The sequence below is a fragment of the Gavia stellata genome, chromosome 3, assembly GCF_030936135.1.
Source record: "Gavia stellata isolate bGavSte3 chromosome 3, bGavSte3.hap2, whole genome shotgun sequence".
NCBI lineage: Eukaryota > Metazoa > Chordata > Aves > Gaviiformes > Gaviidae > Gavia > Gavia stellata.
In genome coordinates this window covers 33,137,042-33,164,342 of record NC_082596.1, presented here as the reverse complement: position 1 = coordinate 33,164,342, position 27,301 = coordinate 33,137,042, and the positions used below count along the sequence as shown (strand labels likewise).

Here is a 27,301-nt window from a genome sequence, read left to right as displayed (position 1 = left end):
CTGTTCTTTGCATCATTGTCTGATCATCCCTGACCCATGATGATCCATACCATTTCTGTGTCTACAGCTGAATTTTTCTTTATATGTTTTTCTAGCTTCCATAACAAGTAAAGTAACGGTCCAGTATGTTCTTTCCACTATTGAGCTTTAATGAATTTTACTCAATTATAAGCAAAGGTCTCTCTTTGGTGTAAAATGAGATGGGGGAAATAACACAAGATAGGGTATTTAGCATCTGTACTGTTGTGCATACTTGTAACAGTGTAATTTAGCTTACATTTAGAACTTTTATCCTGGAATTCTGTAACTTCTGGAAGACTGACATAACTTTTCATATGTTTTAATTCTGATAGAACTTATGTAGTGCTTTTCAGTCTGAACAGTATTTTATTTTTTTTTAAATAAAACCATCTTTAGAGTCTCCTTGCTAAATAAGAGGGCAGACAGGAGAACTAATGGAGAAGCTTGTTGTTCTGCCCAGTGAGCCAGAATCTTTGACGGTTCCACTCTACCTGTTGCATGTAGAAGCCATTCTCGTTAAACTTGAATACTCCAGTTAGTTATAATTTCACTTGACTTAATCTTAAATTTAGTTCCTGATTTCCACTTTTGTGCTTAATAATTTGATCACTTTTCCACTGAAGTGTTTAAATGATGGAAGGAGCTGAAAAGCCATCTTTAGCCTACGCTGGTAACATGAAGGAAGAAATGTTTTATGGAACATGTCTAAAATTCAGGAGCTACCATGTTGTTCCTCAGGTGTGTCAGTGTTGCATTTAAAGTTACTGGAGCTGAATGTATTTCCTTATATACACTTTGAAAACCAAACCAAGACTAAGTTGTTTATAATTCTGAAAGGAGCAGTTAGGTTCATCTGAAGGGAAGAAAAAAAAAAAAAACCTTTTGGGGTTTTGTTGCTAATTGGGCTCTTGGTGACTAATTTTGTAAATGGAGTCTTGTTTTAATTTTTTTTAATGTCCATGAGCCAATCGCAACTTCAATTTCATTTATGCATGGGTGTTCAAGATTGAGAACAGAAAAACTTGGTGGGTCATGCATGCACAAGATGTCATAGTCACTGAAGTCTTGCCAAAGAAGTCGTCCCAGTGGATGGTAATTCTTATGAGCAACGACAAAAAATTCTGTCCTTGGTCACTGATGATAAAAGGATGCCCCTTCCTATCTCTTTTTCTATGTGCTACTCAGATTTTTCAGGGGATTCTGTTGTTTCTCTACTCATCAAAGCAAGCAGCGAGATGTTATGTATGTTTAGGATGTGCTATTCATTACATACTGGCTTCTCATAAAACCCGTGAGTCTTGAGGAAAGCAGCTTTCACAGCTATGTGGTCATATTATTGAAGCCAACTTTAAGAACACTGTGACAGGCTAGAAAAAAAATTAAGCCCTAATGCCTAGCGGGATAGACTTACTTTCTTCTCCTCCTGCTATTTGTATTTCTAAATAATTTATATTTATAAATGTAATATTTATGCTTTGAAGAAAGAGGATCTACAGCATTATCTGAGAAGTATGCATCCTAAATAAAGTCTGTGGCTATGAAGAAAAAAGTTTTGTGACTCACTTCATATTGGTCACAAAGTATTGAGAATATGTTATCCTTTCTACATTTTTTTAAACTATTAAGACCTGCAGTCAGCTGCTCTGTATTTCTCTGAAAGCCCTGCCAGTCCTAAAAAGTGACTTGTAGTCTGTCAAGGTAGAAACATACTAACCAACCAGTAGTGCAGGATCTACCTGTATTTTGGTGTGATAGCAAGTGAAACATATTGACAGGAAGGGACTTGCTGTTCTGTTTAGCTTGTTACTATAAGAGTCAAGTCATATTAAGTCCAAACCATGCAAGTTCATGCCAAAGACCTTCTGTCTGCTCTTGGTAGGAAATAAGTTACATTTTTCATGCAATTAATTGATGTGTAGATTGTTGAACTCTTTTTTTTTATATATATAATTTGTAAATGTATATTCTTGTATATATTTCTGTGGTATATAAGTCATCAGATATTTATTCTGTTTTAGAGGTGCAACAAAAACACGGACATCAACCCCTCCTAGTGTGGCAAGAACCATGAGCACGGGTGCTCTAACAAACAAAAGAAAAACTAGCAATTCAGACAATTACTCAAGGTAGCTTTTAACTTTGTGGATTTTGTCAGCTATAGTACCTTCATTAAAGGGGAGTACTTACTACAAAAGAAGTTGAGGAAACTATTGTTCTCTGCAGTTAATACATAACTTATGGTCAATATTTGGCATGTTTAAGATACTCAATATATTTTTGCATATTTATCATCTAACAGAACACCTTTCTCATCAGCTGTCTCACATGTGCATAGAAGACAGTGTTAGAAATGTGAAAAACCTCTTAGGACTTGTTGAAAATAAGTGAATGGTCTTTCAAATGGGAAGTGAGAGGTTCAGTTGAAATTGAATTAAATTTGCATGCTAAGCACACAAATTGTCATCTGCCCTTTTAAAGGGTAGGATAAAAATTGTATAGCTGTTTCAGCCTTTCTTGTTTTGACAAGCTAAGTTTTAAGTTTTCAAATGCTCCTGTTAATCTAACTAATGAATCAAATATTTGATCCTGCTTCTAAAATTTTGGCATTTCTTGTTTTCTTGCATGAAAGGTGGGTATCTGGTGATAAGTAGGGGAGTCTGGGTGGAGTTATAAGGTATACTACTGTAAATAAATAGGAAGTCTAAGCGTGAAAATGACAGTAACAATAAGCAGTAATTCACTGCAAGGATTAGAATAATTTTGCATCGATTTATACTGAACTGAGTTACAAATAATGTTCTTTATCTGGGGATTTTCAGGTCTGACGGTAAAATTGGGTATGACAGTGGAGACTACCCATCCTCAGTCAATGGAGGATATTCAAAAAGCAGCGAAGGAAATTCACCTGTACAGTTATCAAAGTTCTGCCATGAATGTGGAACAAGGTATCCAGTGGAATGGGCGAAGTTTTGCTGTGAGTGTGGAATTCGAAGAATGGTTGTGTGAACACATTCTTAAAAGCAAAAAGAAAATAAGAAATCGGAAGCATCTGCTATTTACTGCTGCATGGAAAGCTAAAGCACTCCTTCCAGTTAGACCTCATGCTGCAAACATGTTGATTGTAATTTTCTGAGTGCAATCTTCTGGTTACACACTTATTTATAAACAAAGATATATACTGTATATAAAAATAGCAGGTACCTAAAAACTGTGCCATTCAAGGAAATACTCTTTAATCTCTGTTGGAAATATTTAAAATTAAGGTAAAAATGTGTTAAGTAACTTACGTAGCAGAAGTGTTTCAATGTTCTTTTTCTTGCAAATCCTACTAGATAAAGGATTATTTAAATCATTTATGTAAGATAATACTTACCCATAGGGAACTAGCCATGAAGAACTTGGGCTTCAAAAGTTTCTCTGTGGAGGCGTTTCCTTCATATGTGACAGTAACTTAGATGCTGTGTTCTAAGTGAAAACAACATGAGCAATTCCTTATAAATTCCTAGTTAAAAGTGCAAAAAGTTTGGATCCCTTTAAACTCTTTAACAGTAATATCCTAATTGGACTTTCCAGTTACTTCCTAGAATTTTTTTACAGAATCAAAGTGGAAAAACTACCTGAGAATTCTGTTCACATGTAAGAAAAAAAGCAAGATTTTTGTTTGTGGCTTTCCATGTTCTGTTTTCTAATAAGAACGTTTTAATATTTTTATGTATTTATAAGGACAAATATGGTATCGTCATTTTATTAAGTTCCTTTTGTTCAGAAATACTTGTCATCTTCCTCCTCCTCCTGTGTTCCACCATGACTAGCGTATCTAGAAGTTTTGTGCTTTTTGTCTTTAAAGGTTTCCAAAGGTCCCGCTTTTTTTCCTCTTCCCTCATTCCCTGAAGGAGAGATAAAGTCTATGCTTATCCTACCTAAATGTTGAACTCTTTATTTGGAAAACAGCCTTCTTGATGTATCCAATACAAAAAAAAGAGTTCCATAAAAATGTATGTTATTAGAGCAGTAGAACTTGATGTTAGTAGTGACTGGTTTTTATTCTTATTCCTGTGCAAATAGCACAGCTTACATATGAGTGCATAATGGAATAACTGTGCTGCATAGGTTTATGTGTTAATACCTTACATGGTTTTTTTTGCAGTTTTGTGTATTCTTGAGCTCTGAACAGCAGCCTCTTGAAGTTAGTAACAGACTTCGCATTAATTCGTTGGGAAGAAGGGTCAGGCCCTGGAAGTTGTTGGGGTTTTTTATAAATTACAGAGGATATTAAAACCATTCACAAGCCGAATCGCTTAACTTCTATCTGAATGTAGTAATTTGTTTTGTGAAGTTTTGCTTTGAAGTACTGACACCATCTTAGTTATGCGTGGAAGAACAATCTGAAAGAACTTAATTGTGCCTCTCCCACAATAAATACACTTTTTTTGTCAGAAATGGTTACTTTCAGCTCACAAACACCATTAGTATCAGTTGATATAATTTCTTTGTAGCTTATGCAAAATACAGTGTTCCATGATAGTATTATGATCATTGTTTGCATTCTCAAAACTTGTCATTACTATCAATGGGGCCAATTTTGAAGAAAGCATGATTGAAGGAAAGCATCTCCAAAGCAGGTAGGTCTTGGAGGATGAGAGATTTAAGGGACTTAATAGGTTGTGGCCTGCAACACGACTACATCGATGTTTTAGAATTAGTTCAATGGTGTGAAATTGTCTTACACTTTTTATACAAAATTATTTTTAGAAATTGTCCTTCATTCAGTGTAGTCTTGTTTTATTGTAATTTGCGTAAGCTGGCTACTGGGCATGGTAGGACGGATGACTGGTAATGGTAGTTAGAACTGACAAATCTTAGCCAAATTATGTTGTAGGTAGTTTAGGTTCTAGGATCCATATTTTGGCACATTCATATCTGTACTTGGAAAAATTGGAATCCTGCATCCTTTGCATAGATAAGCCTGCTTTAGAAAATTTGCCATGGAGGTCTACAGACTGAGTTACAGCAAGCTGAGTGTCCATCAGCAATGATACAAGTCCAGAATAGGCTTGATCAGTTAGTGAATCTACTGAGGAATTAATTCCTTTGTCTGACTTGATGAATTTCCAGTTCTTGTTTCTGCTGGAAAAATGCGTTTTACCATTTATTGAAAATGCTTTCTACAAAGGGAAAGTTTAGTAAGGAAAGAAATACCTTCCAGGTTTTCCAGGATTGCTGTAATTCTAGAAAAAAACATACTGACTGTTTCTCCTTGGAATTGTAGGTGGCAGGTTTCCTAGTTTCAAATCAATCCACATATGGTTACTGTAATTTCTACTTTTTGAGCTGTTTGTGTAACTCTTTGCTTCTAATGCAGCATTTAGTATATTATTCAAGTGACACATAATTTACTTTATTTACCCTTCTGTGATTTATAGCAAGGACTAGACAGGGGGCGAACCTGAACTGAAAGAAGAATTTTTAGAAAGATTTCCTGAACTTTTAATTTGGCCTTACAAGAAGGTCTAGTGAAACGTAAGTGACTGTCGATAGTAACATTGGATAATGTGTATGTGCTTGAATCTACAATACGTAGAATCAGGCAATGAACATATAATTGACTATGTGGTTTACTACTATGTAGTGAGACTATCACAGGCCTAGTATGTTTCTACTTTATCAGCTGGTTTTGTTAGTGAATGACATGGGTTTCTAGAGTCTCTGATGTTACAGACTGTAGGCTGTATTACACAAGTTATCAGCACAGATCGCTGTAATTCCATCTCAATGGAATGTTTATTAGGAAATAGTAGATTGGTTTTCATAATGCCCCTGCAGAACTGACTATGGGAAAAAAAATTGTTATATGTAAAGAAAAAAAAAAACCTGTTAAGGGAGACAGACTCTGAATTTTTAATCCTTAGGTATATTACATGTGTCAAGAAGTTGCCAAATTTAATTTATTAAAGACCTAGGTCCAAACCCTCTTGCCCTAGCTCATCCCCCTGACTTTATGCCTTGGTTTTCATGGGAGGAATAAACATGGATACATATATTGAAAGGGGAGTGTTCCAAAATATCTCAAGAATTAAAATATCGATAATTGTGAAGATAAAACCCCTAGATGAACTATGCACCACTGATGCACTTCACCAATGAGTCTAAACTTAGCTAGTGTCATCGTCTGGATGCCTTGTCAACAGATACTTAAAAGCCTAAATTCCTTAGAGTTCATGTGTAAGATTAGGATTCTATGATTACTCCATTTAGCATCTGTCTTTCCAGTTCTCTGCGTGTGTGTGTATATATAGAGTGTGTGTTTGAGTGCATACGTGTATTTTGTGAGAACTCCTAAGTTACACAAATGTAAAAAGGTGTTTTGTTAAAGCAGAGTTGATACAAAACAGGACTGAATGCTGCTGGAGGATTGTGAAGCCTCAGACAGTATCCATTTAAAGTGAAATTTATTGACGTGATTATTCTGATGATTTCTATACCAATGTCTGACCCTATGACAGACATTCTTTTACTGTCTGATACTATATCTTCTTGTGCTTACTAAGGTTCTTCCATTCAATAAAAAAAGAGGAAAAAAAATAGTCGAAGGTAAAATCCCATCTAAAGAAACAAGGAGAAAGCTGGTTTTGAGGTCTGGCCTTGAGGGTGTTTGCATTCCCATTCTGCTTTTGTGAATGTTTGTTATACAAGGGACATCTCTGTGCCAGAAACGGATGCATCATTGGAACTCTACTGATACAAGTGCAATGGTGTTATGAAAAATACAAGCTTCAATAGTAAAAACAACATAGCATAAGGCTTAATCTTTATATGATGTATCTTACACAGGTTTGTATTTATGCATGATACTCACACTCCTAGGTAGTTTTGGAGCTGGCGTCTCTAAATATACAGCAACGTAAGCATATAGTTACATGGATAATTACACCCTCAGTCTTAGCACACCACTCTAGGGAAGTGGGCGTGGGGAGGTGCTTTACCACCATTTCGGTGTGCACCTATGAAATGAACACTTAGGCAGAATTTTTCAAATTAGCCAAAGAGACTCGAGGAGCCATTCCACTCCCCTGAGCGGATTGGCAAAGCTCGACCCGAAGGGTTCCTTGGCCGGGAAGGAGCCGGTGGCGGGTGGGGAGCTCTCCATGGTGCTCTGGGCGCTGAACCTGTTCTCGCAGTGCCGCGGGCAGCAGCTGCTCGCCTGCTCAAGCTCTTCCGCACATGCTGCAGGTAGCGAGGTTCACAGGCTGGTAACTCCAAAATGTATTTTAAATCCTGACCCAGTCTTCAAGTGTCATGGAATTTCTCTCTCATCTGAGAGACACTAGCTCCTAATACACTGTTGCAGCTGAGAGTTAGTGCCTGAACTGCAGCGTACAAAGAGGACAGTTTCATGATGCACACTTATCAAATCAGTGGAAGGAGGTGTGACTGCAGTAGTTTAAACGCTAATAAACAAGGCATGTAGCCGTGCACACTGATGTAGGCTGTGTAATTAGTCCTGAGTGTAAAATGAAATGGTATTTTCTATGTATTGCAAAGTTCTCAAGAAGTGCTAGTTTTCATCACATAGACATTGTATATGTGCAAAGAACAAACTTGTTACAAGTTTGGTTTTTTTATCTTGGCTGACAAATTTGTGTTTTGTAAGAGCATATTTTTGCATCTTTAAGTCTTTTCGGTTTGATTAAGCTATGAATAATTATATGGGTTGTATGACAGGGTAGAATTTTCATCTTTGGTGAAATTGGTTTTGGTGACTGGTGAAAATAGTTTTATTGCCTTTCAAGTACAGCTCATTCCAACTTGTGATGGTTTTGTTGCTGTTTTTTTTGTTGTTGTTTGGGGTTTTTTTTCCCCAACTCGCTGATTAAGGTTTTAGTTACCTAATTGTGGTGTTGGAAGAAATGTTAGATAAAAGATTCTCTAGCTGTATTCAGCAGTTACTTGGTTGATATTTTCTTTCCAATATTGATAATATAAGAGACTACACTTGCATACTAGTTCAGTGGGGGGTTTTTTGTCCAGAAATACACATTTCTGGAAGATCCTACTTAGACCCATTCCTTTTCATGTTGCCAGAAAACAGCTTATTCAGATTTTCTCTTAATTAGTGTTTCTTCTTTACAAAATAATCAATAGGGAAATCATATTTCTCCAATGTGAACATTAGCTTTTGAGTCAGCAAATCAAATATTCAGTTTAATATAGCTGAATACTGAACTTAAGTTCTAAATAATAGTGCATGGTTTACCATAGTTCTATATTTGTATTTGGATTTCTGGCAGAAGCGTGAATGGATTTGGGTCTGATCTGTAAAGTGCTGAGTATTCTATGACTGTTACAATACCTACTTTATATGATTGCATTAACTCTTGGTGTTCATCCTTCATGTAATACTTAGTATGTCTCTTCATAAGCTTATTTATTAATGTTCTATGTTTTTAAATGAAGTGTTCATTCATGCATTCGAGGTGATTTTGTCAACATTGCATTTATTATGTTTGCCCTGCCCCTCAGTACCTTGAATATTTGTGTTTGTGACCATACAGTGTTTTTTTGCAGAGTTCCTGGGTTTGTTTGCATCTTATTTGGTATATTGTTTATTTTAAAGTGTCAGTTCTGTTTTAATTAATAAATGTAAATCACCACCTAATGCTAATTTGCCACTTGTTAACAATAAAGCAAATATGCCAATAAAACTTTCTGTGATGCACACATTTTTCTAGCCAAATGTGAAATTGTCTTAAATAAAATAGCATAGGGATCAGTAACAGAATTTCAACCTTATGAATATTGTCGTGTCTTTGGTCTCAAATACACCAGGGCTGATGTGAGGACCATTCACTGTCTTCTAGTGGTTGGGAGAGAGCCATTTAGTTAATCTTTTCAAAGGATAGAGTTTTTTAATTGACTTGTGAGATGAGATTTGGATTCCTCAGTCACTTTGAAAAATACTGTATACCACATAGTTAAGTCAGTGTGATCCGCTTACATAAATTTAACTCTGTATCTCTTCTTTTTCCCAACTATATGGAGAGTTCAGTTTATATAGAGCCTATCACTGTGATACCTGTAGTAAATAATTCTTTTTTTCTTTTTTAAAAAAGGCTGTAAGGTATAATTTAGAACCTAAGCTTGATCTGGGTTTGTTTTCCTTCATGAGGTTAGAGTACTGTTTTGTTGATGAAATGATTAAGCAGTAAAAAGCAGAAGTTGTGTTTTTCCTGTAAAGTTCACTTATGTGAGCAGAAATCGTAATAAGGATTTGGGTTCCTGTTTTGTTTTGTTTTTTTTTTTTTTTTTCCTAAATACGGATGGGTAGAAACCAACTCCTCTTTTCTTTCCTTGTTTTAGGGGAAGTTCCTCCTACTGGGCTCTTTTGTTTACTTCACTACACCCTCTTCAGAGGAAGGCAGATATGTTTTCCCTTCATTCTGGATGAAATTCATTTACGTGCCAACAGTCTGCAAGATCTCTTGTCAGCACTGAGATTCCATGATAGTCCTCATGCTGGCTTCCTCTTTATTCTAGTTCACCATGAACCATTCCAATCAAATAGCAAGAGAAATAAAAAAGCCAACAACAAAATGCTAAGTAGCTGCTGAATGAAACCTATCATAAAGCCAACATCTCTTTTGCTCAGCACAAAGCTGAAGAGATGGAACTGGAAGGAAACATAACCAGCCAGGAGAGGTTTACTCCTGCATCTTTAGCTGAAGAACTACAGCTGTAAACACCTGTTTGATGGGGTGAAGTGAGATTTGAACATTCTCTTCCAGTGGCCTTCCTTGATTTGCTTCCTAAACACCAGAAATTCTTCTTTCTCATTATCAACCACAGAGCACCTAACTCATTCTTGCTGTTAGAAATGTGCAACATTATCTTGCTTACAGGGGTTAGTCACCCCTTTCTGCTTTTTCATAATCCCTTGCAACAACAGTGCTAAAATTTTTACTAATTTAAATAGCTAAGTTGTTTTCCTTTGACACCTTCCCATAAATTCCATGTATTTCTAACCCATGGTTTTGACCTACTCATATTCCTCCTTTGCTGTGGCCAAATAAATAAATAAATACATAAATGAAAGTGGTAGGGAGGTAGGTGTGGTGGTGATACTCTGCAAGGTTTTCATTCCTTTGCACATTCCTGCAGAGCAGTTTATTGTTCTCACATTTGTGATTTCAGGAGAGACCGGAGAAGGTTCTCAAATGGAAGGAACAAATCAAAGAGCGCAAGTCACTGTGTTTAGCAGTTAGTTTTTGCATGTAAGTGGTGACTCGGGAAATTTGGCAACAAGAATCAAGCAGGCAGGATATTTATTAGGAGAAGCAATCAGAAAAAAACCCCTCATAATCACTCAATTCAAATTTCCTGTCTGGATCTAACCTTGATCTTTTCCCCAAAACAGGCCTGAAACTGCTTGATTTTGCCTCAAGATTGAAATTGTGAGTTGCTGCTTAAGTCATTTAAGCTAATAGAACTTTCAGTTTTGTAGTAGCTAATATTGCATCTGTGTGTTTTAATTCCCACTGACCTTTCCTTGCCAATTGGTTCTTAGGAATCACATCTTTTGCTTTCAACTGTTCCTGAATTTCCCAAAAAAAAGCAACTGTTCTTCAGTCTCAGAGGCAAATTCAGTCCTCAGTCTTCTGGGACTTCTTTCAGTAGAAGGGATTTCCAGAGAAGTCCTTACAATAGTGGTTACATTCTCTTATCTGCAGTATGATACTTGGGAAATCTGTTTCCCTTTCCTATTACATAACAGTTACGGGTTGGGTTTGGGGTTTTTTTCACCATTTGGAGTTAAAGTTGCAATCTCTTAGATCAAGAGCTAAAGAGAATACATGAAAGTCTCAATCACAGTTTTACAAAGATACTACTCCTACCTCAAGAAGTCTCTTCTTAATAAATGATCGGGGACTAGGGGAAGTGTGTTCCAGGAAAGCATAACAGTATGTTTGCTTTGCTCTTAACTCTTCCCTCACCATTAGCATTAGGGCACGCTGGGTTTCGTGGATCCAGTACAGCAGATCGTATTCCAGTCAAAGGAGATTCGTACAGTCCTTTGAAGCATATACCACCATTTTTCAAAAATTTTTCAGAGTAGTTCCACAGAAAATTTCTTTTAGCACAGATAAAAAAATACATGTTACCTTACTCTGAACCAGGACACAACAGGCTGACTTAACTAAAGATTTCCCAAACTGTTTAGTCCAAGGCAGATACCTGGTATGGAAGTGTCTACCTAAACTGGCCAGGTTACAAGTAACAAAGAAAGAGCTATTTTATAATGGGAAGTCCCAAGCAGCTGGAGGTTACATTTCCAGCTGTGCTTTTAATGACTAACTGTGACACCAAACTGAAAAAGGTGTAATGACACCCAAAAAGTCAACAGCCCAATTCCATAGTAGACAAATATTTTATTACCAAAGGAGTTATAATAACAAAGTAAGAAACTGCAAAAGAGTTACAAACAACTATAAAAATACTTCTATTTATCCAAAATTAAATATAAGCACTTTATTAGTTAAATGCCAATATATTATTCTTTGAAAATATTCACACATTTTATGTCATGTTTGTCTAACATGTTAAACACGTCATATAAAATAATTGCATATAAGAAATCACAATCTGAAGGTAAGAAATTCTAGCTCCTCCTCTAGCTCCTGCAGCTAACTCTAGGATAACCAAATACATAAAGCTAGTGCTGTTTCCAGTCAGCTGAACAAACTTACCTTCAGGCATCTCCTTTTTCGCCTTCCGTAGGTCTCGCTGTCTTGCCTCTATTTCAGCCGGTAGAAGTGTGCTACTTGTCTCAAAAATCAGTACCCTTCCTAAGTTTTTCAAAAAGTTAACTCTCTCACTATTTTTCCAAACCTAAATCAGTTTGCAGACCCGTTAGATACCCACACTGAAAACATTATTGCATCCGCAGAACAGACCCAAGATCAGCTGCTTGTTTAGTAAATTGTTCCTTTTGGTCCTTCATGGGGTTTATATAGATAGAAAGAAACCAGCTACTCTTCCATACTGTTTTCTTCACCTGCAGCTTCTAAGATGGTTTTATAAATTGCAGTAGACATGTAAATAGACTGCTTCCATATGACAGTATTATAAAATTACTGGAAAGATCGGAAAATTCAAAGTAGTTTCCAGAGCACAAAGGTCAGACACAGCCTTCTGCAGAGTTCTTTGTTTCAAACACTGGTCTTTTATTTCCACTTCTTGGACTCCAGCAGCTTAGTTTAGCCGTTTCTGTTTATTCCATCTCCAGGAACAAGGTACAGTAGCTTTCCATAAGAATTCTGGCATAAAGTGTTCATATAAGCGAGCAGAGTTACTCAAAGAATGCATATAAAATGCAAAGATACCAAGTAATGCCACTTTGAAAGAAAAGAGCAGGATTCACCTGGAATCACCTGGAAATAATTTTTTCAAATTTATTCCAGCAGGATCGAAGGTTAGATATATTTTGTTTCAGTTCACAAAATTCTTGGTTACATTTCTTTTTGGACTGTTCACCTGTTTCTGTGTCTTCTTTATTATGTGTATTTACCTGAATGCAAACCTGAAAAAGAATAGTTTATACCGTTAATTGAGAAGTGCTTATTCTTTTCATACAGACATCTTTTAAACAAACTGATTCCACTACATCTCAATAAATAATGGAGGTACCTTACAAGGTAATTAAGCCAGAAAGCTGGGCTACTCACAAAACATGCCATGGTGGTACGCAGCCTGCATCACTCCGATGTTCTCACTCCGAGCACAGCCCTGCTGTCACCCCTGCCCACTGGACTGGGAGAATGCGGCTTTAGCGTACAGCGAATATGGACAGCTGAAACCAGTGTGTGCAACTGAGAACATGTATGTCCTCTGTCAGTGGTTTAAAATTTATCCTCCATTATTTGAAGGACTGGAAAAATAAAGCCAATTAAATTGTGAGCCAAACTTCAAAAGGTATGACTACATGTGTGACATCTTGAGACTGGTGGAACAAGACAGACGTGTTCCCAGGGGTTGGTGCAGTAGCCTAGTGTTCACGATCTCACCTAGAGACAAGAAGACCATGGTTCTTGTCCATATTCAATGACTGTTCATGATTTTTACCAAATTACTGTAACTGGTCTTTAAATAAAACCAGGCAACCACGAGGTTAGGCAGGAGTTTCAAGGGTGGCACTCTTTAACTTCTATGACTTAACTGGGATCTTTTTATGGTAAGGCAAATGTTGAATTCAGCACAGGAGGCTAAGCAAAACATAGACACCAACATTACTTTGAAGGTCTGGTCCTAGATTACAAAAGTTTCTCCATTTCAAGGGGAAAAAGAATCAGTTAAATGCAGCCTTCAATCCCACTATTTAAGCCAGTCATAAAGAATTGTATCCTTTGGTGCCTATGGGGAGGCTTTTTGATGTTGGTCGATATTTTTGTGTTCGATAGGTAACTGCGAGCCCCACTTAAAAGAATGCTCTTCCTTTGCTATGGTAGCCTGTAGATCATTGCGATAGATTTGACTGACACATCAAAGAGCAGATTCTGCCAATCTGCCAAAATCCAAATATTTTCATATCTAACTATTCTTGTTGAGTTTGAGATACTGTGGTTAAAACAAAGATCAAAGCGATTATGGAAAGGAGAGAAACTCCCACTAATGGTTTGTTGAACCAAACCAAATCAAACATTAATCTTAGGGTAGAACCCCAATGAGAAGTAACAACTATGATTTTATACATTAGAGAAATTAAAGGCTTTTTTCACACCATTGTGGTCTTTGTCTTTTACTGGAGAATTAATTCAGGTATTTCAGTACTGAACCAGAGTATGTATCTTCACCATAGACTTCCAGATCATCTGTCTTAGTCTTCGCACTGGGCTTAATGTCTATCTATTGCAAGACATATGCTATACAGAGCAAAATTTGTCATGCGTATAATATGTGCATGATAGTTGTACCTTTGAGAGGTAGATATGATAGTCTGTGTTGAAGAGCTCTAAGGAATAAGTCACATACTTCCAATAAACTGTAGACTATCACTACCACTCACCTTTTCTTTTTTATGTCTTTCACATTTGCACTGTAGAACCTGTAATGTCCCACATGAGACTAATGCTGCTTTCCATCTAAAGATTTTGCTGATTTTTTGCTTATGAAAAAATCTGAGCATGTTGCATGCCATACTCTGTAGTGATTCTATTTCCTGTAAAGAGAGAAAGAAAAATGTCCTGAAAAGTCTGTGCACCATTAATTCTTTATAATGTTGGTTTGTTTTAAAACAAAAGCTCCATCAATTATCATTAGTTTCTTTTGCTTTCATGGTGCCAATCTTTTCCAATAAAACACATGACTAATCTGACCTACCTGCCATCTCTTCAAAATATTTAAAGTATCAATTTGTAGTAGTAATAAAAATAGCATGAGGACGTTAGGGAGAAATCATAGCCGTAGTGAAATCAGCTGAATCACTTAGGAAAACAGTGAATGATTTTTGGAGTCAGTCCTTTTATCAAGTCATGTTAATATCTGCAGCAACAGCTGACAATTGCGCTTTCCGTCATTTGAGATCTGCCCAAACTATTACTTTTAAAGCTTTCAGATCTGAAGTGAAAAGCTTAGCTAATATGATTTTCTGTAGAAAAATTAAAACAGATGTTGGGAAATTTTCAGATTTACTTCCATTGGCAAAATAAAATAAGTTTTCTGTACTGTTTTGGATTAAAAATACAAGATAATATTTATAGTCGAAAAAAATTATTTCTTGGACTTGGAATTGCTTAATATTTTAATTTTTAAAGTATCAATTTACTTGACAGATTGTGTGATTCCAAATCCAAAAAAGGAACAAGGCGGAATATTATGATGTGACTATTAAAAGGTAATATTACTCTCTATGACAGTATGTTATTCAGGGACTGGACTGTACAAGAAACCCATTTGGGTTCGTATTCTCTAAAGTAAATTCTAAGAAGTGAAATTTTACCTGAGTATCATTGCAGAAAAACACTTTGCTATTTTCATGTTTTTTATTCTTGCAGCACCTGTCACGATACTCTGCAGACATATTCACCTGTAAGATATAATATATGTTTAATTATGGAAGTACTTTTAATCAAGTGAGCCAAGTTTCTCACTAACAACTGGCGACATCAACACTAAATTGTTCTGTAGGATCTCCTCAGGAGTAGCAGCGTCGGTGTACAATTCTGAGCTTTTCCTTGGCAAGCAGGCAAAGAAAATCTCAATCCAGCTACAATTTCTAAAGGTATTCACAGAACCACACAGAATCACAGAATGGTTGAGGCAGGAAGGGACCTCTGGAGGTCATCTGGTCCAACCCCCCTGCTCAAGCAGGGCCACTTAGAGCCGTTTGCCCAGGACCATGTCCACATGGCTTTTGAGTATCTCCAAGGATGGAGACTCTGCAACATCCTTGGACAACCTGTGTCAGTGCTTGGTCATCCTCACAGTAAAAAAGTGTTTCCTGATGTTCAGAGGGAACCTCCTGTGTTTCAGTTCGTGACCATTGCCTCTGCTCCTGTCACAGGGCACCACTGGAAAGAGCCTGGCTCTGTCCTCTTTGCACCCTCCCTTCAGGTATTTATAGACATTGATGAAATTACCCCTGAGCCTTCTCTTCTCCAAGCTGAACAGTCCCAGCTCTCTCAGCCTCTCCTCAAAGGAGAGATGCTCCAGTCCCTTCATCATCTTTGTGGCCTTTTGCCAGACTCTCTCAGTTAGCTCTGTAACTATCTTGTACTGGTGAGCCCAGAACTGGACACAAATCTACTAATTTTAAACCTTCATATTCTATTGAATTACTTGGTTCTTTGGCATTTTAAATCATACAGGAATATTTAAATCTCACACAGACATCAAATACAATGTTTGTCAATGTATATAAGTACATTCAATAAGTACATTCTCCAGGCATCTAAACAGATTGTAGCACTCATTTTGCATGTGCACTAACAGAAGATGTCCTAAGCAGTATCACTTGCTCCCTTTGTGTGACCATAATCTTTTATCAATGGTTTATTCTCTGGTGTTTTTTTCTTCTACTTTCACACTTGTTATCGAGATGACAACTGAACCCAACTCAACAAAATTCCTTCGCAATCTTCTTCAGCCTGTATCCAGATAACCTAATACAACCAGAGGGCTTTAAAAAAGGCAGCTCATGACAATACTGTTAGCTCTCCGCACTTAGGCATACGTATGAACATATTAGACAACCTAATTCTTGAAGTTTTTCTGCAGATTTTTGTGTAACGTTGCCTGTATTTCAGAAGTTCACCCAAGATGAATAGAGCTTCATCCAGGAAGTGTTTTCAAAACCAAGAGTTTAGGGAATCAAATATTCACTGACAAAGAAAACCAAAAAACACTTGGAAGATAATGCACATCTCTGCTTGATCCACAACAGAATGAAGTTTTGCTGCAGTGACACAGCACCAAGATTTAAAAATAAATAAATAATTGCCCTAAAACCTATATATCTGTGGCTTCATTTGCTAACTGCTGAAGGATTTACCCATTCTCACTGACTTCCTCAGGTCATCTTTAGTATAACATACAGTAACATTTTCTGAAGGCAGTTTATTGGCTGTGACTAAAGCAACCTAAGGGAAATCCTAGCCTCAGAAAATGCATTAGTGAAAATCAAACTAACTTATGGAGGTCTAGTATATAACCCACTAGTCATCGCCATAACTGCCTCCAAACACCAGGCTGAGGGACTGAAAGCTATTGAGTTTGGCTCTGCAGTTGCAGGAAAGTGCCTAGTGAGCAGTTGCTATCATCCAAACAGCACTATCCATAATATTTGCTGTTAAGTTGTAGTGACCAGATTATACGCTGCTTTTAAGTAGAGGATAAATTAATCTCTCTGAAACTGGGAAAAATAAAGACAGGAGAATGAAGAAAATTGCAGAATAGTTTCTTGTACATGCCTATTCTAGGAAGTAAAAGCTTCGGAGTTCAGTATGTTCCCACTACCTTTCACAAATATTAATTTATTAAGGTTTTATTTATTTATTTATTTGGATATAGTTTTAGTTCTCATAGCGTCTCCTAAAAAACTCTATCAGTGATAATATTTATCACCAAAAAAAAAGATAAAGAATTTCAAAATGCATCTGGAAGAATGGCATTGCTCCATTCAAATCCTTGACGGCACCCTGGGGCACCGAGCACATCAAGCTGCAGCCTGCAGTTGGGCAGTGGCGGAGGCATTGCCACCACCAGCCCAGGACACCCCCTGGCTCCCCTGACCCTGCAGCTCCAGCAGAGCTGGGATGCGCGTTATGGCTCGCCGCCACAGGAAGACAGCAGGATCTGCCTCCCAGAAGCTGTTATTCCCGTTACACCATTTTCTCTTATAGGTCAGCTATCTTAGAACTGCTCACCAAGAGGGTTTATTTTTGTTCTCTAGGAAACACTTGTCTTTTTGTCAGAAATAAGATGACAAACTAAAGGGGCTACTTATCTGTTCTAATATGGCCATGAATATTTTCCCCAATTTTGGTGCCTTGTTCAGGATAAGGTCATTTATCTATGGAGAAGTACCTTTCTCTCTTCATAATCTCAACAAACACAATATGATCAGAATGTTTTTGAAAATTAAATGATCGTTCCCTGACGCTAAAGGTATTTTGTTTCCAGATGAGGACTGATGTGTCTTGGTAGAGAAAGGTTGGAAACCACTGGCATAATGCTCTGAACGATGGTGGTGGATCGTAAGCGTGAAGAAAGACAATGGTTCCTGATTTCACCTTTGGAAAAGCACTCTGTATCACTTGTATTTCATGCATATAGATCTTGATTTAAGACTGCAACAGAATGGTGAGTTCTTGTTTAGTGACAAACTGTCAGAAAAATCCCATTTTCGTAGAAATCACAGAATCACAGAATCACAGAATCAGTACGGTTGGAAAAGACCTGTAAGATCATCGAGTCCAACCTGGGGGGAAAAAAAAAAAAAACCACACCAAAAAAAAAAAACCCACAAAAAGAAAAACCACAAAACCCACGCCACACAACAACAACAAGCCACAACCCACCCAACACCACACAGCACCATGTCCATCAAGCTACATCCCACAATGCCACATCCACACGCTCCTTGAATACCTCCAGGGAGGGTGACTCTACCACCTCCCTGGGCAGCCTATTCCAATGTTTCACTACTCTCTCAGTAAAGAACTTTTTCCTAATATCTAGCCTGAACCTCCCCTGGCGCAACTTGAGGCCATTTCCTCTAGTCCTGTCACTAGTCACTTGGGAGAAGAGACCAGCACCCACCTCTCTGCAACCCCCTTTCAGGTAGTTGTAGAGAGCGATAAGGTCTCCCCTCAGCCTCCTCTTCTCCAGACTAAACAACCCCAGCTCCCTCAGCCGCTCCTCATAAGACTTGTGTTCCAGACCCCTCACTAGCTTCGTCGCCCTTCTCTGGACACGCTCCAGCACCTCAATGTCCTTCTTGTAGTGAGGGGCCCAAAACTGAACACAGTTTAGTTAGCCTCTGCTAATCCAACTATGGAAAGTGTTTACTCCCATGAAAGTGTTCTTGACAGATTAATTTAATTGTTAATAATTCATGATGAAGAGTTGGAAGGTAGGTTTGGGGCATGGATTGATAAACTGTTATGATACTTTTTTGCAAAGCTGTAACAAATCTGGCTGATAAAGCCATAATGGAGGACATTTACAACTGCTAAAGTTATGTTTTCTCTGCTGCCATCTAGAAAAGTTGATTCTTCGTTGGCTGAAAAAGATGTATTAATAGGTAAAATACAAAGAAACTTTTATTGTTATACGAATTTTGTGCCTCTGTGCATTTGTATTCAACAGACAACATAAAACTTCAGTCAAGAAGTCCACAATTAGTAGAACAAATTACAGGTTGTGTAATGCTTTCTTCTCTTCATAAGAAGATATAAACAGAAGTAGTCATGAAATTATTTCAGAAAAGAGTACTTTTTAATGTAATATATTATACTATTCAGGGCCAAGTGGTACATGTGTGTAACTACATGGTGCACAGGCACAAATACCTGTATCACAGTATTTGTACATGAGAACAGGCAACATCCACAAATTTCAGAGATTTTAAATAGACTGAATTGTTGCACCCCCTCAAATAGCACCGCCATTCCAGGATAACGTGTGATTTTAAATTGGTCTTTTATCATATGTTAACATTAGAGCGTTTTTTATTATTATTTGCTATCATCTAAAAATAATCAACATTTTTTGAAAGCCCAAGAACTATTACCTACCAGCTCATCGATGTCGTGGCTTAGTATATTCTCATACTTCACACGGATTTCAGTTGTTTTATTTCCCATTGCACAACTAGATGAATTCACTGGAGACAGAACAAGGAGCAGTGGCAGAACCCGAAAGATAGATCTAAAAAAGGCTGGATTACAACAAGAGCAGTTAAGTACATCTTAAATGCCATAGAGTATATGCTGTATTAACAAACATATTCTGTAATCTGTTTAAATAATTTAAAAGGGATCTTTGTACATCCACATGACTTGTACATTGAGGGAAGGATTCAGATCCAGATTAAGACACTATTTGGGTGTCCAAACTCCCTCATACTCAAGGATGCCTTTAGCCAGTGTGGTTAAGAGCCTACAGCTATTGAGCTGACCAGGCACTTTGTGTCTACTTGGGCTGAATTAATCTCCAGGCTTCACTGCAAGTGTTGATGAGGTCCCTCCATTGACCATAATTGGACCATAATCACCTAATACCTATATAGACAAGTAAGTGTCTTAGATAGGTGTAGACATTCAAGTGTCTTAATCTGCAGCTGAATCCCATCCTAATTATCAATTTTTCATATGATAAATTCTGCAAATACCCATGAACATGTCTTTACATCAAAAGTGTGTTTAAACACATTTTTGGGCTCACCAAGTGTACAAATCCATACTAGTGGCCATAACACCCTTCTCTGCAAGATTTTTGCAATCTTTTGGAGCACATCTCACTGCCCCTTACTTTATTTCTCCCTTCAGTGGACCATCTTGCTTTGCTCAGACCCCTGGTCTGCTGCCCTTGCATGACATCCAGGAAAATGTGAGTTCGATGAGGATGGGCAGAGAGAAAAGACCAAAATATCAAAAGAGCCTGAAGGGACTGACAGGGTAACTGGAAGCTGCAGGTGACTAGCCTGATGCTGGGAATGAGGGAGACTGGGTACAGGACGATATTGGGATTAGGAAGCTCGTAACTGGACTCTGGCCTGCAGCTAGACTGGCTAGGATGTTGTCTAAATGGAAAGTTTTGGAAAAGAACAGAGCTGGAAATGTAGGTTGGAGGATTAGCAAAGATTACAGCAGGTTCCTGGACTAGTATGAGCTGTTTCTACCCATCTCGGCTACTCAGTAAGAACAACTGCATGCAGAGTAACTGTGGGGTTGCAACAGGAAAGGCAGAAGGGATGCCCTGACCCTAGCTGCTGCTTTCCTTCCTCTCCAGCGAGGATGAGAGCATTGGGTACAGGCAGTCCAACACTGGGAGATGGGTGTCTCCGGACTTGGGTGTCACTAGTAAATCCCAGCCTCAGAGAGAAATCTTGCATAATTAAGAAGAAAGCAATGAGACTTGACCACATCCTTTCGTGAGCCACCTAACCTCCACGATGCAAGAACTGCAGTTACGTCATGCACTCGTCTGCCGTTCATAGAAACACAGTTCCTCACAGCCCATCCCAGCTCATTCCCACCACACAATGCTGTTTCAAAGCAGAATGCATACCACTTTTCCTGACTACCAAAGCCCTTTTTTCTGACAGATTACTTGTGAACACACTGTTATGTACACCTCTGTCCTAGAAACAGGACTGAAAAATTTTTACCTGTATAAGCTGAATTCCAAAATTCTGCTTTGTGGCAAGCTGCCTGCCGAATTTTAATGGGAAATTCGATGGCCTGAAAACCAGATTTTCGAACCTTTCCATACACTAATCAAGAGAGGTCTATTAATATCTCAGAAAATCTAGCCTGAAGTGCTAAATGGATCCTACATGCAGTAAATATAAAGACTAGGTAAGGCAAAACTATTATGATCTTCAGGCTCCAAGTGGACACCTGAACTCCACAGAGCTTTACCTTTGTAAATCTCTACGCTACCTACATCTATGCCAAGCGAATTATCAATTTGTAGGACTGAGATTTAATATTTTAAAAGAAGTTTACAAAAAAATGCAAGAACTCAATTACAGGACAACATTTTTCCAATATACCATTGCACTTCTTGATTCCAGTGCAAAAAACCAACTGCAATGCTTATTTCCAAATAACAGTGACACAAGCAACTTGGATATGCTGCTTCAAAAACATGCTTCAAAAGACACAAATAACAATCTTCTAAATTACAATCAATCTAACAGATTCCATCACTTAAACCTCGGTTTGTCCAGCAACAAGTGGAGATAATAGGTGAAAACTGCAAAGTCACTTCTATTTCTTTATTTTTACTTTCTCTGTATTGTACAGATTGTGAATTTTCTTTAAATGAGGAAATTACAGAATCCAAGCAGATAATTCTGAAAGAGATGTTGCACACTCATGAAGTCCCTTGACCCATCGCAGGATCACGATGAAACCTGTTCAGCCATTCCTAAATGAGTTCTCCAGAACCCATTAGATGAATGTCATAAAAAGTTTCAGGCACTTTGGACTGAGAATTGAAAGGATTTTCTTAAAGTTAGGTAACTTCAAAAGAAGCGGAATCGATAGCGCTCCGTATGACCAGCACTTCAGAAGAAAGGGAGCGTGTATTCCTGGTAATACCCCAACCTTTCAGTAACCTCCCAAAAACTCGTCAGTCGCATCTGGAAAGCCCCAAAAAGTTCTCAAAGAAAAGCCAGGAAGAGTTAGCATTCCAGTATTTCCAAATGTAAAAAAGCCCCTCTTGTTTTTTTAATTAAAAAACCCCTCTTGTGCAGGCAGCCTGGAAGTGGCACTCCAGGCACGCCCGCGCCTGAGGCGCGTTCCCGGCCGGACCCCGCGGGCTCCCCGCAGCAGCCCGCCTGCGGGGCCACCCGGCCCCCCACAAAGCACCCGCATCTCCGCCGGCGGCTCGCTCGGCCCCCCTGCCCCGGCCGCCCAGCCCCGCTCCGCAGCCCGCAGTCCCCGAGGGGAGCGCGTAACAGCGAGTTTTCCTCCCTCTGCCTCCCTGAACCCGTGCGAAGGTGCGGACGGGCGCGCCGCGGCTCCGCGGGTCACTCCTGCCGCCCGCCGGGCGAGGAGACGGGGCTCCGCCGGCCCGAGGGCCAGGCAGCCCCGGCGCTGCGCGGCACCTGCTCCAGGCGAGACCCGCGGGGCGGCAGGTGCCCGCGGTGCAGCGCGGAGCGGCGCGGAGCAATGCCTCTCCGCAGCTCCCCCGCCCCGCACCGTCCCGCTGCCTCCGCCATTCCCGGGCCCCCTTCCCGGCAGCGGCCGGGATGGGAACCGCGCGCTTTTACTTTCATTCTAAGGGGAAAATGGGAAAAAAAAGCAAAACTGGGAATTTCCCCGGCCGTCACCGCGGGTTTAAAAGGGCACCGGGCGGCACCGCGCCGCCACAGCAGGCGAGGCGGCGGCGCCGGGAGCACGGGCACAGCGGAGCCGGTGAGGGGCCAGCGCGGCCGGGGGCGCGGAGCGGCGCGGCGGCGCGCAGCCCAGCCCAGCCCAGCCGGGCACAGGTGGAGCGGGCGCCCCGCGCGGCTCTGCCCGCCGCCGCCTGGGGAGCGGCGCGGCGCGGCGTGGACCGGAGCGGCGCGGCGCGGTGCGCGCCCCTTACCATGGAACATGGTCCGCCGGGGGGTTGGCAGGGAGCTGCGCCGGCGGCTCCGCGGTCATGGTGGCGGCGCCGTCTCGCCCATGGTGCCTGCAGCCCGCGGAGCGCCGCGCCGGGGGGCGAGAGGAGCCGCGGCGGCCGGGCGGGGCTCAGCAGCCCCCCGCCGCCCGCGGTCCGTGGCGGCGCGCGGCGCTGTCAGACGCGGCTGCGGGACGGCCGGGCTGTGCTTTTCCCATGGGGCTTCCGCCGGCGGCAGGTACTTTCACTTTCTGCTCCGCCGGCAGCCGCGGTCCTCCCCGCCGCGGCGCTGGGCTCCGCGGCCTCAGCGCGGCGAGGCGGGCGCGGGCGGCTGGCCGGCCGCCGGGGGAGGAGGCATCCCCGCTCCGCTACGGGGGAGGTGGGCAGGGGTCCCGGGCCGGGCGGAGAGGAGCGGCGGCGGGCAGGGGCCGGGAGCAGGGCCGGGGCGCGCCCGGCGGAGGGCGGCAGCGGCTGGCGCCGTCGGGATCCCCGCGGGCGGCCCGGAGCGGCTGTGGCGCGGCCGGGCCGTGCTTGCGGGGGTTACATAGGGCCCCGGCTACACGCCCAGTGCCGTGCGCGCGGCCAGGGAGGGAAGGATGGACCTTGGCAGTGCGTGTGGAAAGAGCCGCTCATCCGCGGGGAGGAAATCCTTAAAAACAAAACAAAACCAAAAAAAGCGGGTGAAACAAACCCCAAACAACCGTCTTCTGGAGTCCCTCTTTTGGAGGAGGGAGGCTCGGTTTCTGAGCGGCTCCGCAGTGCCCTGTCGCTCGCTCAGCTGCTCCCGGGTGGGCGGTGGGAGGCGGGACTGCCAAGAGGGCTCCCTCGCAGGTGGAGGTTACCCCAGGCCGCGGGCATCAGGTCAAAAGCGCAAGGTGGATGATTTTCTGCAGCCTTCGCTCTCCCCCCGCTCCGCCCCAGTAGCTCATCCTGAGAAATCTGAGGGGATTAAGAAAAGACGATGAATGGCTCAGGAAGGTGCTTTAGTGTAGAAGCAGCTCAAGTTCTAGAAGAAGGAGCTGTAGCCAGATGTGTTTTTCTAGGTAAATTCAGAACGCAAAAATCGATCCTTTGGTGCAGGTGAAAAGGCTTGGAGTAAAACAGGGTATGAAATGTCTTCGTAGCATCCCCTTCACATGCCCAACCCCACATACTTCCTGAGTTTTGAGTTCTACATCGCTTTTCCTGCTTCGCAGGAGCACAGAGAGCCGATTCCATAACCCTTCTCCCTTCTCATAAGGGTGCTTATCTAAGGGGGGATAGATACTGGGATGTGAATATCAAAGAGCAAATCTATGGAGTTGGCTAAGGTGTAGACTGCTCAGGGTAGTTTCCTCCCGTTCTCTTGTACTGGAATTGTGCCACTTCATTCACGTATGAGGAGGTACTTAGCCCTCTTTAATTCTCTCTGGACTACACTGCTTTGGATTGCGTATACATTTCTCATGAGTTTTTCTTTGCAAAAATTTAATCAATCCTTCTTCAGAAGTATTCTGACAAGATTCAAGAGTGAGGGTGTTTTCCACCCCTTCAGCTTTGAGCAGGTTGACTTTAGTAATAATTTCACATCACTAGCGTACTGTTTGGGCAAGGGACAGTGATCGACATCAACACAGCTCCATACAAAGAGCAAGCACCTGTCCTTGCTTGTTCCCTTGATGTGTTCCAGGCTGCATGTGACTGATGCCTCAGATCTTGAATTTGAACAAGGATTTTGCCTGACTGATAGCTACATGATCTAGTTCTTAGATGTTTCTTACGTTGTCACCCCTTTTTTTCATTTATTGTCTTCTTTTCCCTCTTCTGCCAAATGTTGTCTGAAAACATCCCTCTGTGCACATTTGAATTTGCCGGTGTCAGAGAATGCCATGGGACTCTTCTTTTGGGGGGGAATAGTACCTGGTGTAATGCAAGCAAATTTATGACTAGCTGTTTCTAGGGTCTGGCACTTAAAACTGGCACTTTCAAAACTCGAAGGTTTTGAAAAAGCTGCGCTGTAAAGCTCCAGTCATGCAAAACCATATCCACAAGATCAAGTTTTCTTCTAGGCAAGTAGTTCTTCCATTTTCTTGTGATAGTACATGTGTGCTCACAAAATGAGGTATTTTGTGCAGATGCTAGTAAATTGTCAGGGTGTAAAATACAAAGGAAAACTTCTTTAGCTGCTTTGGTTATGCTAGTTTTCTGGCTGAAACATCAGGAAGAGTAATAATTGCTTCCACTTATATTTTTAAAAAACAGCGTGATTGATGGAAGAGGTCAGCGTAGGAGCTTTATGCGTTAGTCGGAACATGACTCTGGAAGGTCATGCTGGAGTGTTAATAGGAATTTTGCTCTTTTCTTCGGTAGTGGCAGGCTCTTGTCTGCTGTTTTTTAAGAACATGAAGAGTCTGTCTGTTGCATGTATGTGGAACTTTTTCTTTAGTCAAAGTGACAAATAGATGGTGTGATCTGTACTTTAGCCCTAATCATGTATTTAGAGACCAATCAATCCCTGTTATATGACCTAACCCTGGACTGTGGCATACAGTTACGAGATAGATGTTATTGATGTATTTGTGTGTGGAGGGTGCTTAGATATTCAAGCTTTGACTGTAACTTTTATGCGCTTTTAAAAATATTTTTAATCATTATATGTGCTTTGCTTTCAAAGTACTTCTTTTAGTGATGTATTTTTTTCTGAAAAGATTACCCGCAGAAAGATCAAATGCAAGTCTTCAGAAGGCTACATTCAGCAGACGTAATTGCTTATTTTTTAAGGAAAGAACAGACACCAACCAGTTGAAATATTAAAAGAAAGAATTTAAGAATGATTATATGAGTATCATCTTAACAGTCCATTTTAATCAAGACTCATGAAAGGAATCTTGAAGGTATAAAAGTTTTATCCCATCTGAGACTTACCTAGTCCAAATGACTCATACCGGTTTGCCCATTTTGCAACATGCAGTTGGTGCCGAGCTGTAAACAGAGAGCTCTCCCTCTGGAGTTGAATTAAGCTGCGGCTTGACGGTGGCTGTGGGTAAAACCTTCGGGGAGAGAATAAAACTGAAATATTTCTGTAGAATTTCCCAGGCGTTAGGTGTCCCACTTCTCTCTAATACCTTGACAGTTTATAGGGCTGTCTGTTTTAATAAGAGATATATTAGCTTTATTATGTAAATAATTTGACTAAGTAAAATTACAAATAAGTGACTTCTGAAAGATGTAGTCTAATGCAGGGCATTCGTGCAAATATGTGCAGTTTTCTCCTTCACACTGCTTTCAAAAATAACTTTTAAAACCATAAAGAAGGTCCTGCAAATTCCATAGCTAACAACTGAAAGGCACCAGTAATTTTGTCTGTTCATGGATGGACATATTCCGTGAGAACATTTTCGAGGATAGTTTCTCTAAACAAGTTTTGAATTTAAAGATCCAATTGTCTCCTGACCTGGTCAAATTTATTCTTAGAAAAGCAGCTATTTTGGCATTAGGTATTAACCTCCACCAGAATATCAATATTCCTGGGTAGCTACATGATTGCAAAGCACATGATTTCTTGTTAAGATTCAGCTCTCAGAAGACTAACTACTTCTGGGAATGTTGCTGGCTTTCTGCAGCTGTTGCTTGTCAGCTTGAAAAGATCTTTTGCTCATGACTTTAGATTTGACTTTAGGCTGGTTGCGAACTTACAGTACCATTAGTAAATGATTGTATTATTGGATAAAATTAGTTGAAAAGTTATGATTTTTTAATTTAATTTTGGAGCAAAACGTTTGTGCTGCAGTCATCACAAGCTGGTGGAACTCAGGAAAGCATAGCCACTATTACTGATGTTCTTATTTTTAAGAATGAATGTGTCTGGTACTTAAATTTTCTCATCTAACTATGGGGGACGGGGAGAAGAAGAGACATATTCCCTGCTACCCCACACTTCAGGAAAACCCAAAACCACAAGAGGAACCCTACTTAACTGGAATTTGGAGTTAAGTTTATTGTGCACCCGAAACACCCGTTGATACTCAGGTCTGGGAAGTTCTAATCTTCTGTCGTATTTAAGCAAGACCAAGGACCTAATTTTGTCATTGCACCAGAACACCCATTTTGTTGAACTACCATTGCTACTTTTTCTGCACAAATCATCTGTCCTGTTATTGGGGTGTGTGCTGAAAAAAACATGAACTGGCTGATACACTGTTTTTTAATGCAGAATTACATTCACTCAAATGTAATGTGTATATCTCTTTGATGAGAATTCAAGGTAATTTTCCCAATGGAGGTTAGGAAAGAAAAACATGTTTCTGGAAAACTATTAAGATAAGAATTGTGGAAGTGTGGGAAGCTCACAGGAAATTTTTGTTATCAAGCTGTGGAAAAGTTTATTCCTTCAATAGAAGGCAGTAGTTATTTTATCTTCCTGTCTTGCAGTACAGGAAGATGCCAATAAAGATTTTATCAAGAACAACATGCCAAA

The 27,301-nt window shown here is 40.3% G+C and overlaps 2 protein-coding genes across 2 annotated transcripts in view; one reads left to right on the top strand and one right to left on the bottom strand.

Annotated features, from left to right (window-relative positions):
• ZC2HC1A (zinc finger C2HC-type containing 1A) overlaps positions 1 to 3,134 on the top strand; it is a 62,118-nt gene extending 58,984 nt beyond the window's left edge. Inside the window, exons 9-10 of the mRNA XM_059836372.1 lie at positions 2,040 to 2,147; positions 2,841 to 3,134. Of these exons, the coding sequence (XP_059692355.1) occupies positions 2,040 to 2,147; positions 2,841 to 3,027 (295 nt within the window). The 3' untranslated portion in view covers positions 3,028 to 3,134. The remainder of the gene's footprint in view (positions 1 to 2,039; positions 2,148 to 2,840) is intronic.
• A 9,308-nt stretch (positions 3,135 to 12,442) lies between these two features.
• On the bottom strand, positions 12,443 to 22,840 carry IL7 (interleukin 7). The gene is made up of 5 exons (XM_059815779.1): positions 22,831 to 22,840; positions 19,308 to 19,450; positions 15,011 to 15,097; positions 14,078 to 14,230; positions 12,443 to 12,595 (listed from the first exon to the last, which is right to left on the bottom strand). The coding sequence occupies exons 1-5, from the start codon at positions 22,838 to 22,840 to the stop codon at positions 12,443 to 12,445; spliced, it is 546 nt and encodes a 181-aa protein (XP_059671762.1).
• Between the last annotated feature and the right edge of the window lie 4,461 nt (positions 22,841 to 27,301).